At 39.8% G+C, this 12,960-nt stretch overlaps 1 protein-coding gene across 1 annotated transcript in view; it reads right to left on the reverse strand.

Annotated features, from left to right (window-relative positions):
- The window catches only part of CLGN (calmegin), a 42,212-nt gene that overhangs the window by 22,039 nt on the left and 7,213 nt on the right, over positions 1–12,960 (reverse strand). Inside the window, exons 2-5 of the mRNA XM_040967243.1 lie at positions 6,760–6,912; positions 4,579–4,652; positions 3,967–4,025; positions 545–686 (exon numbers count right to left, since the gene is read on the reverse strand). Coding sequence (XP_040823177.1) covers positions 545–686; positions 3,967–4,025; positions 4,579–4,652; positions 6,760–6,903 — 419 coding nt within the window. The 5' untranslated portion in view covers positions 6,904–6,912. The remainder of the gene's footprint in view (positions 1–544; positions 687–3,966; positions 4,026–4,578; positions 4,653–6,759; positions 6,913–12,960) is intronic.

Here is a 12,960-nt window from a genome sequence, read left to right on the forward strand (position 1 = left end):
GGTCTACACCTGAAAGCCACTCCTCTGCATGTGGATTTCCTGTCTACACTCGCTGCCTGAGGCTCTGCACCCTGGTTTAGCAGCCACCGATTGTGAGTCTGTTCAGAGCACACTGAAGTCAATATGGCAGTATCCAAAAGCCACCCAGGGTGACAAAATTAAAAAGATATGCCTCCTGGGTACAAAAGAAAAACTTTTAACCCTAAGCAGATTTTTCATAATACACCTTTGTGATGGACTTTCTGAAGACGCTTCATGTCTTAATTGCAACTAATTTTAATAAGAGAAATGATGATTTATAATACATTAAGTTGATAATGTTAGCACTATACATTAGAGCATAGAATTTATCATTACCTGCTTTTCCTTGAAAGTCTCCGTGGTTTTGTATGTGTTTACGCATTTGTATTTAACTAATTGGAACAGAAAGGAAACATCTGGATTTTTAGACTTGTTATTAAAATGTATGCTATATTCAGAAGCCACATTATACCAGATGAATACAGACTCAGAGAAAAGTATTCAAACACATAGCAAGACTTACTGAACTATCAAAGGTTTGTCAGCAAAAATAAAGGGTTTAGCCAGTATAGCAGATATTGCATGGTGCTTTGCTCTAGATTTCAATACTAGTCCTCTGTCACCAGGGACTCGGTTTGCTTTCAACTCTTCTATTTCCCATCTTCCTAAAAAACAAAGCAAAGCAGATAAGACAAGGAAATAGTTACTGAATATTATTTAGCCACAGTTGTAGTTTGTTTCCATAAAGGCAGATTTGACAAGAACGAAAACCAAATTATAAGTCAGGTACTGCTACCCATCTGTAACCCCAGGTGTGCTACCCTGTTTCATTTTCTTATCACAGGAAGGTTTCATTTCCTTCACAAATTACTAGAACATATAAATTAATAAAGCAGCTAACTCTACAGTGTCTGGCTGAGGTACTTTTAAATGGACTTAGTTTTTTTTTTCCCTTTACTTTTTAAAGTTTGGAATTATAAAATGTGGATTGTCTCAGACTCTAGCAATACTGTATTTTTAATTAATTCAATAATTTATGAGGCAGGAAGGAAGATATAGGAAAGCAGGGAGGGAGGGAAAGAAGAGAGAGAGATGGGAAGAGAGAGAGATGGGAAGAGAGAGAGAGAGAAGCCCACAGTGGCTGAATGTGGAGCAAGGAAATCAGGAACTCGGTCCAAGTCTCCGGCACTGGTGGCAGGAACCCAGTGACCTGAGCCTGCATGGCCGCCTCTCAGGGCCTGCTGGAGCGGGAAGCTGGATTCCACAGCTGGAGCCAGGTAGCAAAGCTCGGGGCTTTGGTAAAGCAACATGGTTACCTTAACCAGTCTCCACTGCTAAGCCAAATGCTCATCCCCAACGCAGCCTCAATGCCGAGTGGACAGACCGACTCCACCTTCTGCGCTTGCATAGTGTAGGGATTTAAATGGGAAACTAAACAACGCACACAGATCCTTCCCCGGTAAGTCAGCAAGGTGTCAGAACTCAAGACTGCGATTACCACAACTGGCTGGGCTCCTTGTATGCTGGAGGAAACTGCCATACTCACTCTTTTGAAAGAAAAATAATTTAATCTGTATAACCTCTTCTAATTATTAAAAATACAGGTTTTGCCTATTCTAAAGCTTGATTCAGTAAAATCTGGTATTTTCCAGGGCTGTGTCAACACAAATACTGATTAATGAACACCTTTGAATCATAAATGCCCTCATATCATATTTTTTCTTTCTGAAACAATGTTAGACTTGGAAGTCTTGATGAACTAAAGAGAAATTATTTTTATTTTATCATTGGGTATATGTTATTGGACACGAAAAGTTTTTTAAGTTTCTAGGCTTCCACCCAATCTCCCAATATTGGTTATATTTTTCTTAAAAAGATGAATTATTTGGTTTTTCTTCTCTCATGTGTATGATAAATTATTATCAGCCTGGGGTTCCCCCTTCCCCATCCTTCAAAATATCTTACTTCAAGAAGTAGTAGTTTCATTTTCTGAATTTTACAGATATTGATACTAAAGGGATTTGAAAACAAACTTGTTTTCTCCCAATTATGTGCACACAGTTATCAGCTATAAAAAGGTAGTCCTTGATAGATTAATTTTAGGAAAAAAAAGCTTTTTTCCTCACTTTAATGAACAATTTTTAGGGCTGGTACAATGGATCAGAAGCTAATCTTCCACCCTGCGGGGTCAGTGTCCCATACGGATGCAGGTTCATGCTCTGGCTGCTCCATTTGTGATCCAGCTCTCTGTTTATGGCTTGGGAAAGTAGCAGAGGATGGCCCAAGTTCTTGGGACCCTGCACCCACATTGGAAATCCCAAAGAAGCTCCTTGGCTTGGCTTCTGGCTTTGGATTAGCTCAACTGTGGCCTTTGTGGCTATTTAGGGAGTGAACAAAGGATGGAAGACCTTCTCTGCACCAAATGACCATGATTAGTGGACTGATCCAGATGAAGCCAGAAACCCAAGGAATTCCACCTGGACTTTTTGCATGAGTGGCAGGGGCCTAGGCACTTAGGTTATCCTCTGCTGACCACCCAGACAGGAAGTTGGATGAGAAAAGAGCAGCAGGGTGCTTCAAACAGGTGCTCTGATATGGGATGTCAGCACTGCAGGCAGAGGTTTAACTGGCTGTACATCAATATTGTCCCCTGTGATATTCATAAGCCCTTTGCATTTGCATACCCAGGAGAAGCGCTGTATATATTTGTTGAAATGAGGTACTTACTCCAATACCTAAAGTTTAATAAGACAGTGGATGGAAGTTGGGCACAAAAATAGATGTTTGATTTTGCCTGCTTGCTTTTTCATTTTAAGCTGAGGGAAAGAAACTCCCCTAACCATTAAAAGACATTTTTGCCTAGGAAAAAATAGACACTTAAAAGTCACCCTTAAGATAGACCACATCTTAATTTCAGGGAAGTTTTATCTGTGTATTCTTAAAAAAAAAATAGAAAATTGAGATAAACATCTACCCTGCATTTTGGGGAAAAGCTGAAATATTCAAACACGTTTAAAGCTAAGCATTCTGTCTGGTAACATGTGCTGTATTTGAGTGGATACATTTCTGGCAGCTTGACGTGGCTCTGCGGAATCACCGCTCACTTAGCGTACATCCTTCCCTAAATGCTTGTTCTTCACACATGGTGGTGTCCTTTATGGGTTTTATAAGCACAGATGAACTGCTGGGACAGAGGACACTTTTCCCATAGGAAGACATATAGGCACAGTCCTTATCTTACATCAAAACTGACACCAGGGAAAGAAAGTAGACAACTGACATCCAACACGGGCTGTTACTGCCTTGTGCACTGTTGCCTGGGTCTGCTGGTGTCTGAACAGAAAGGCGCGAGCTGACAGGGCTGAGGCCCTCAGAGCACGAGGGAGAAAATTCCCACCAGCAGTCACCTTGACAGGAGGCTGATCTTGCTTCAGGATCCAATAACTGACAAGGTTTTAGACTAGCGGGAAAAACTCTTGTAGTCCTCTTGGGGAACCCAGATGACCCTTGCATGTGGGGTACTTCCCTCTCTAGGCCTGGAGATGACCCTCTCAGAGGGCCTGCAAACATGGGTGTGTCCTGGAAGGGTGAGCTTCAGGAGTAGGCACACCGTTTGTAGCTCTCCTGAACCAGCAGCTATTTTGTGCTTATTTAGAGAATCTTAGCATTATGGCATTTGAGCTGGAGTGACATATCAGAAACAGTGCTGAGGAAATTAAAAGAAAGAAAAAAAAAAAACTACAACAGAGTGACAATTCAACTATTGCTAGAAAACTGCATGGTGACTCAAGACGGGATATTCAGAAATACTGAACATGGACTAAATGAGACTGCACATTCTATTGTGAAGCAGGGTAGATCTTTGCATCTTTAATGGAAATACAATCACAAAAGCTAATTCTAGATCACACTGGTTACATTTAATGTTGAAATGAAATATTTTACCATCATATATAGAAGTCTCTGCATCTGAATCATCTTTTTTGGCTTTTGATAAGACCCACCTATAAATAAAGTTGAAAACGCATGTATGTCATTAAAGATAAAGTAACAATGAATATACACACACAACTGGAACACAACAAGAGATTATCCAACACAGTCACTGTTCATTCAGGAATAACTGAACAGCTGGAGCTTTACTAAGGATGTTCAGAAGTAACCAGCAGGACTAAAGCGAAAGCGGTCCCAGCCTGACCTTCCCTACCTGTATGAACTCACCAACCTACTTAGGATGGTATCTGACACATAAAACATTTCTACTGTTTTACCAATATTTAAGACGGAACAGTAACTCACATTTATTATCTGAACTTAGATTAATATCTATCCTAGAGAATAAACAAACATTACATGTTTTTTCTTGATATTCAGTATTTATATTTTTGTAGAAACGAATATTCAAATTAAACACATCTAGCAATGTCCAAAAAACATATGGTACATACCATTTTGTACTGCCAAATAAAGTAAAAACTCATATTGATCTCCAGTGTAGTTAATTCTCATTAACAAAACTGATCAAGTCCAAGAAGCTTCTTTATAATGACTACTCACCCTGCCAACTTTCCACTATCAAAGGTTTCTGCAAAATATACTTCTCCTACAGGTTGAGGTGTCTTATATTTAATCTGAAATATAGATTTAAAAATCTGAAGTTAGTTGCATTCACAAATATTTTAATCACAGCATCTCAATAGTTAAGAATTTTGCATGCAATGTTTCTCTGTTGGGAATACAGATATGGCCTGGCCTCTGCTCCACCTGCCTAGTCATTTAAAGCTCCACAAAGACAAATATGCCATGTATACAAACACAGCATATGCTGACCTCTACTAACACAGGAGGGACAGGAGGAAGTGTTTGGAGAAGGTCAGGTAACACACTGGACACGGCCTCAGGGTTTTCATAAGTGGCAATATTTGGGGTAAAATACTAAAAACAAAAGATGTAGCAGATGAAAAACTAACAAACCTATAGGCTGGTGTAACATCAACTTTTAAACTTCACTGGTAGATGATTCAAAGATGATGACATCCTTTTCAGAGGTTAGGAACTTAACAGAAGAAAAAGATGGGTACTAAAAAGCAGTGATTGAGGGCAAGACTTGGATTCAAGTGGCATGTGAGAGTCAGAGGCTATGACGACGGTGGTGGAGGAGCTGGTGGTGGCAATGGTGTTAATGGTGAGATGGTGGGCTGTTTAATCCTACAATGCATCCATGAGGGAAGTGCTATTATGGTACCCGTTAACATGCGGTGACACTGTGGCAGAGGCATCAAGAGCCCAGACTCTGAGAGCCCTTGCTTTTTACCACACCAGACAGCACTTACCAACAAACGATCTTAAGAGATTAAAGATAGTTATCGACAAATCGTCAAAAGATCATTTGAATTAATGATGATGATATGTTTGCCTGAAGAAACAGATCCACCAGGGTCCTTTTTGAATCAGTCTCCTGTGATTTTACTTGTATGATTAGTTAAAGGATTCCTCCTCTGAGCCCTCAGGGAAAAATGGCGCACAGAAGTACATTTTCTATTTTCATTACCTCCACTCTGTCCTGATAGTCCCATGTTTCCTCTCTGTCTTAGAGAAGAACATCAGCAATTCAACAAAACTCCACGTAATTACTGACAGGGTCAAGATTCAGCTGCAAAAAGTGCCAACTGTCTATGGAGTTACCTGAATGACAACAGCACCATCCTCTCATAGTTATACAGGTTGGCAAAATGGACAATGATTTCACAAGCGGCTTCCTTCTATAAGACCACCTTAAAATCACCAGCCAGCCTATGTTCCCCTTTATTGAGGCCTCACCATATCTAACTTAATCATGTGCTAACATTCGCAATATCAAAAATAATTGTTTCCCACTCTGTCCATCTTCTCAAGTTATCCCCAAACATAGCCAACGGTGGCCAAGATCTGTTGGTCTCTTATTAACTTTGGAAATGCCCTTGAAATAACTGTACCTAAGTCAGTCACAAATACTTTATACGTTATCAAAATTTTCCTCGCAGAAACTTAACACTTAACAAGGGAAACAAAACATTGACTTTGAACATGTAAACAGCATCTACATCTGCAAATAAAACAAAACAAACAACAACAACAAAAAAGCCTTAATCAAAGGAAGTAAAGCAATCTGAGTTCATAACACCTTTAGAGAGTGTTGGACACAATACAGTGCCCACTTCCTCACCACTGAAGACTTTCCTGATGAGCACAATGCTGAGCAAACTTCACTGCCCAGTGTCCCACATGGCCCTCAGTGGCTACCTCGCAGCATCTATGCCAACTGGCCCACCACAGGAACCCAGCGCAGCCTTTCCAAAAGCCAGCCTCATCATCACTTCGCTTCTAATTCACACTCCTTGTGAGCAGTTTGCATCAAAGAAATCAAGAAAAGCCTTTTTTTTTTCATCTAAAAGGACTGAAAATTACACTATATTTTATATCACTGGACAATGTCAGAAATGAAACCAAAAACCTTATTCTGAGATAATGCTCTTCGTTCTATTTTGACAGAACAATTTTGTATTCATTGGCTAACAAAACTGCACCATATTTCTTCTGAGCAAGAGTACTCTAAAAAGTACAGCAGTAAGATGGGGAAAATGCAATTTATAAACATTTGTATATAAAATGAATTCATTTAGACCCAAAATGAATCTTAAGATATGAGTCACTTCTGCCTAAAGGACTAATTTGTAACTCATTTCCTGGTCACCTTACCTCGGAGGAATGTTCGCCTGCATTAACGTTGGTCTCTTCTGAATTTTCATCAAAATCTTCCATCTCAGCACCATCACCCAGGAATTCCGCATTAACTGAGATGAACAGAAGACCCAAACCAAGCCAAAGGTCTTGGAAATTCATACTGATTATCTGAAATTCAAAGTAAATAAGGAAAAGAAAGCTGCAAAACATAAGCGCTCAGTCTATGCCGAAGGAAAGCATTTCTTCTTAGGACAGCCTTTATTCTAGGTTGTTTTGTAGTTTATGTACTTATTTGATTATGCTATTGATATTTTTTGAAGGTCTGTTTTGTATTTGAAAGGCAGAGAAACAAGGAGAGGGAAAGAGACAGAGAGATCTTCCACCCATTGGCACACTCCCAAAATAGTTCCAACAGCCACATCTGAGCCAAGACAAAACCAGGAGCCAGCAGCCAGCAGCCAGCAGCCTGATCGTGGCTTCCCGTGGAAGCGAGGCAATGGGAACCGCAAGCAGAACTCAGACATGGGATGCCAGTGCAATGACAGTGACTTAGCCCACTATCCCACAAGGCTAGCCTCTCCAGGTTGCTTTTAAAATCAAATGAACAAAATGATCAACAATATTATTTAAATTCTTTCTAGAAATATAAACTTCAAATATCTTAGGAAACAGGTTCTACAGCTATAGGCCTCCCCCAGAAACAAAGAGCCAAGGCACAAAATCTAAAGCTAAAGGTAACAGTTTTATTATCAAAGCTAACATACATACCACTTTAAAATAAAGATCTGTCTGGCCTGGTGTGATGGCTCCATTAGATTATCATCCCCCTTGCAAGCACGGGGATCCTATCTGGGCACCAGTTCATGTACTAGCTGCTCTACTTCCCATCCAGCTCCTTGCTTGTGGCCTGGGAAAGCAGTCGAGATGGCCCAAAGCCTTGGGACCCTGCACCAGCATGGGAGACCCAAAGGAAGCTCCTGGCTCCTGGCTTCAGATCAGCTCAACTCTGGCTGTTGTGGCCACAGGTGAACAAAGGGAAGTGAACCAGCAGATGGAAGATCTTGATCTGTCTCTCCTTTTCTCTCTAAATCTGCCTTGCCAATAAAATAAATAAATCTTTCTTTTTCTTAAAAAATGTAAATAAGTATCATGATTCTAAATATTTACCTCTTTTTTTATAATGTTGCTTAAGGGAATATGTATAACTAGAAATGTTATAATTTAAATTAAATAATAAAATTATAAAACCAAAGTACATTTAACACTAATGCTGAAAGTAATCACAAATTAAATGTAACACTGCTTTACTTAAGTCATTACTAAAAAGTCAGGCTAATATGGGACTTAATGCAATTAGTTTGATTGCTACGAAGAAAGTTCTTTTGCATTTACCTTTTCTATAATTTTGTGATGACATGATTATCTAATTATACTTAAATACTGCAAAGTTCTGTTCTTTCCAGTGTTAATTGAAAGTAGTGGAAACTAAACAAAATTTAGTTGTCTCTTAGCAGAAGCTCATGATTTATATAATCACATTCTGCTCTACTTCCATTCAAGTTTTATCTCTTGGCAACATTAGTTTTAAATACCAATCAAAGGTGGCAGTCCTTGGTTGCAAGTGATCAGTCATCTGATAATCCAGTATATATTACTTCCGTACCCCCTAAAACTCTCTCCAACATGAAGAATTAGAGGGAACCCTTAGACCCTTCAGAATATGCTGAGAGGTTTCTATATGTCTGCTTAAGAAGCACAGGATTCCAATGAGACTGGTGATCATCAAATCAATAATGACATGCATTGGGGATAAATAGAGAAATACAAACTCTTATATGTGTGGAGTGTGGATATTAAATAGCTTTAGAAAAGTGCTAACATATTTAATGTGTGTTCAAATGGAATATATGTATATATATATAAATACATACATGTATAGCTTAGACATTCTATTTTCAGGAGAAATTAAAACCAATGTCCACAGAAAATCTTATATATACATGCCTAAAGAAATATTTTTTTATGAAAAGCATGAAGAGGAAAGAAACAATCCGAATGTTCATCAACTAACAATCAAAATATGACATGTTCTATAATGGGATAACACTCAGTAATAAAAAGAAAGCAGTGCTACTACATGCCACAGAAGAGACAAACAAAACACACCAAGGGAAAGAAGCCAGCCACACACAAACAAAGCCAAACTCACGGAGGGCAGATGCTTTCTTTGCTATACTGCCTCCCAACTTCCTGTTAATAATACAAGGGAACTACAGATCTGGGGAAAGCAGAATGAAAAGATACACTTATTTTGATGCAGAAACCCTTGAAATCCATGCTTAGTTTTTTCATAGTCGGCATATTCCACAAACTCTTTGAAGACTCCCCCTCAACACCTTTTTTTCTAAAGGTCTTCAAAAAAACTTCAGAAAAATACTTTATCTTGAAAGCTTCTTTCCACTCTAAAGGCCTACAGTGTTAACATGCCTATACATACATATATGTTAACCTTGTGTGTATATATACACATATAAAATGGCTAGTTTCATTTTTACAGCCCAATTGACAAATGCAAAATAGATTAAAAACTTCAGCAATGTCCAACGATTGAAAACGTGAGGGCCTGGCTAGCCTAGTAACTAAATCCTTGCCTTGCACATGCTGGGATCATATATGGGCGCCAGTTCATATCCTGGTTCCTTAACTTCCCACCCAGCTCCCTGCTTGTGGCCTGGGAAAGCAGTCAAGGACGGCAAATGCCTTGAGACCCAGCACCAACGTGGGAGACCCAGAGGAAGCTCCTGGCTCCTGGCTTCTGATTGGCTCAGTTCCAGCTGTTGTAGCCACTTGGAGAGTGAACAAGCAGATGGAAGATCTTTCTGTCTCCCCTTCTGTCTGTGAAATCTAACTTCTCATTGAAAATAATTTAAAAACCTTTTTAAAATTGGAGCTCAGAACTCTTTCTTCAGTATAACATACCACCTTTGATTATTTTTAATTGACACAAAAATGATACGTATTTATGGGATCTAGGCGATATTTTGACACTTGTACTATTACATTTGCCAGGTTGCTTGTAGTTTTATTTTACTCCACGTCACTATTATATGCTAAGGGATGAATAACAATGAAGGGAAAGATTTGTGGCACCATCTTAACACTAACTGTAAAATTCAAAACTGTATTTTCCATATCCGTATGGCTGGTCACTCTCTAGAATACTTTTCTACTTGAAGGAATAAAACTCTATGCCCATGGAACAACAGCAGCCCATCTCCTCCTCCCTCCAGCTCCGTGCTACTCTACTGTGGCTAAGCGCTGAGACCAGACACAATCATACAGTGTTTCAAGTCTGGTTACACTTCCAATAGCGCTCTCAAAGTTTCAGTACACATTAAACCGCCTTCCTTTCTAAAGCTGAAAGAATTCTATTGTGTGTGTGTATATATATAATAGAATATATATTATATATACATATATATTTTATGTTACATTATATATACATAAATAGATAAAGTTTACGGAAAATGGTACATGGGATTCGGAAATGTTTTACTTTATGGTAAGTAAAGTTATACTCTATTAGTGTAATATTTTCTAAATCCAATTCCCACCAACTTTCTGCAGTCACTCATAACACATTTTGGCTCACACACTCTTCTGTCAATGAACACTTTGGTATAAAAATACTGCACTGAGATTTCTTTTTTTTTTAAAAAAAAGATTTATTTTTATTTGAAAGGCAGATTTGCAGAAAGAGGAGAGACAGAGAGATCTCTCATCTGCTGGCTTGCTCCAAAAACGGTTACAACAGCCAGAGCTAGACCCATCTCATGTCAGGAGCTGGGAGCTTTTTCCAGGTTTCCCCTATGGGTGCAGGGGCCCGAGGACTGGGCTGTCTGGTGCTGCTTTCCCAGGCGCGTTAGCAGGGAACAGGATCAGAAGCAGAGCAGCCAGGACTTACAGCGGCACTCATGGGATGCCTGCTGGAACTCCGGGCTGAGGCTTAACCTGCTACATCGTGGCACCAGATCCAAAGGGGCTACCCGTTAAGCGCATCACAGGATAACTCTACTTTTCATCTCTGAACAACCTCACACTGTTTTCCACACTAGCTGTAATCACCTTCTCTCCTCGCCAGGAAAGCACAGTTATGTTCCAGGGAGATACAGGTGGGATCATATTGTGTCAATGTATATTTCACTAAGGATCCATGACTGGGCATTTTCATGGCCTTCGGACATCTGTATATCTTCTTTGGAGGCATGTCAGTTTAAGTCCTTTGCCCATTTTTCTGTTTTCATTGTCCATTTTAAAAGCCACGCTGCCTGTCGCGGTTGCTATGAGATTTTCAGAGTTGTTCACAGACTGTGGATACAGACTCATCATCACATGTGTAAGGACTTCAAAATTTGTGGAAAAACTGAACTTTTTCATACTATGCATTTTTCATACTATGCATTTTCATGACATTTCGGAAGACCCCTCACATGTATGCATCTCAAACATTTCTGAATCAAAATAAATATACCTTTAGGTTTCACTTCACATGAATTTTCTGAACCACTCTCACATAATATGCAAATGTTTTTTTTCCTATTCCCCACATTTTCTTCATTCTGTTGATTTCCTCTTTTTTTCTCCCCCAGTGGAAAGTCACATATACAGAATGAAAAAGAGACGGAGAGGAAGATCTTCCTTCCACTGATTCACTCCCCAAGTGGTTGCAACGGTCAGAGCTGCACCAATCCAAAGCCAGGAACCAGGAGCCTCTTCTGGGTCTCCTATGCAGGTGCAGGTTCCAAGGTCCTAGGCCATCCTCCACTGTTTTCTCAGGCCACAATCAGAAAGCTGAATGGGAAGCAGGCTGGTACCCATATGGGGTTCTGGCACTTTCAAGGTGAGAACTTTAGCCACGAGGCTACCGCATCAGGCCCTTTTCTAGCAGTTGTATAGCTTTAGTTCTTATGACCAGGTCTTCAGTCCATTTTGAGTCCATTTTTATGTATGAACTAAGGCACGAGGCTAACTGCAATTTTTCACATGTTGCTGGCCAGTGCCCCTGTTGCGCTTGGTGGGAAGATGGGCATTGCACATTGACTGGCCTCGGCCACCTTATTGAACACTCTCTGCACGTGTCCACAGGGCTCATTTCTGGGCTGCTTATTCTACTCCGTGCAGGCCTGTGATTCTCCTCCTTGCAGTTCCACACTAGTCGATTACTTCAGCTTTCTAACAAGATTAAGTTCAGGGCGCATAAGACTTCAGACTTTATTCCTCTTTTACAAGCATGTTTTGACTTGAGATTTAATATTAATTGAAGGGTGAAATTTTCTATTTCTGCACAAAATTTCATTTGGATTATGACGGGCATCACACTGAATCATCTTGGGTGTACTGACATCTTGGCAGTATTACATCTCCCAATCTATGACACAGGGTTATTTTCCATCTAGCTCTGATTTCATTCATGTCTTTCTGCAGCATCCAAGGACCTCACCTCCTTGGTCAGGATCACCTCCTAAGTGTTTTATTGTCATTTTTTTTTATGCCACCGTAAATGGAACTGTTTTTTTTTTTTTCCAGTTGATTCTAATTGTTATCGTATAGAAAGGAAATTGACTTTTTATGTTGATTTTGTTCTCTACAACTTCAGAAAACGTTTTAGTTCTAAAGGGTTTTTGAGGTTTTGTTGTTGTTTGGGGATCATTAGGGCTTTCTACATATCAGATCATGTCATCTCCAGAGACGATTTTACTTCTTTCCCTTTCCATTCTGGTCGCTGCTTACTGCCTTTTCCTGCCCAATTTCTCTGGTTACAACTTCTAGCACTGGGTTGAAAGGACCTGTCAAAAGAAAGCATCCTTTTCTTGTTCCAGATCCTAGAGGACAAGTTCTTGGTCTAATTCCAGCGTTGGCTACGGGCCCTTTGTAAGTGGCCTTAACGATGTTGAGTTTCCCTCTGTATCTGACTTGACAAGTGTTTCTAATTACACAAGTGCATTGAATCTTGTCAAATGCTTTTTCTGCATCCACAGAAATGATCATGTACTCTGCTTCCTTGCATTCTGTTCATATGATAGCAAGTCAGGGTTCTTGGGAGAAACAGAGCCATCGGTGTGTGAGTATGTGTGGTGTGTTTGAGTGTACGTATGTGAGTGTGGTGTGTGGTATGAGTGCGGTGTGGTGTGTATGTATGTGTGGAGTGTGAGTGTA

The sequence above is a fragment of the Ochotona curzoniae genome, unplaced genomic scaffold (assembly GCF_017591425.1).
Source record: "Ochotona curzoniae isolate NIBS_2020 unplaced genomic scaffold, NIBS_Ocur_1.0 scaffold_4506, whole genome shotgun sequence".
NCBI classification, from domain to species: Eukaryota; Metazoa; Chordata; class Mammalia; order Lagomorpha; family Ochotonidae; genus Ochotona; species Ochotona curzoniae.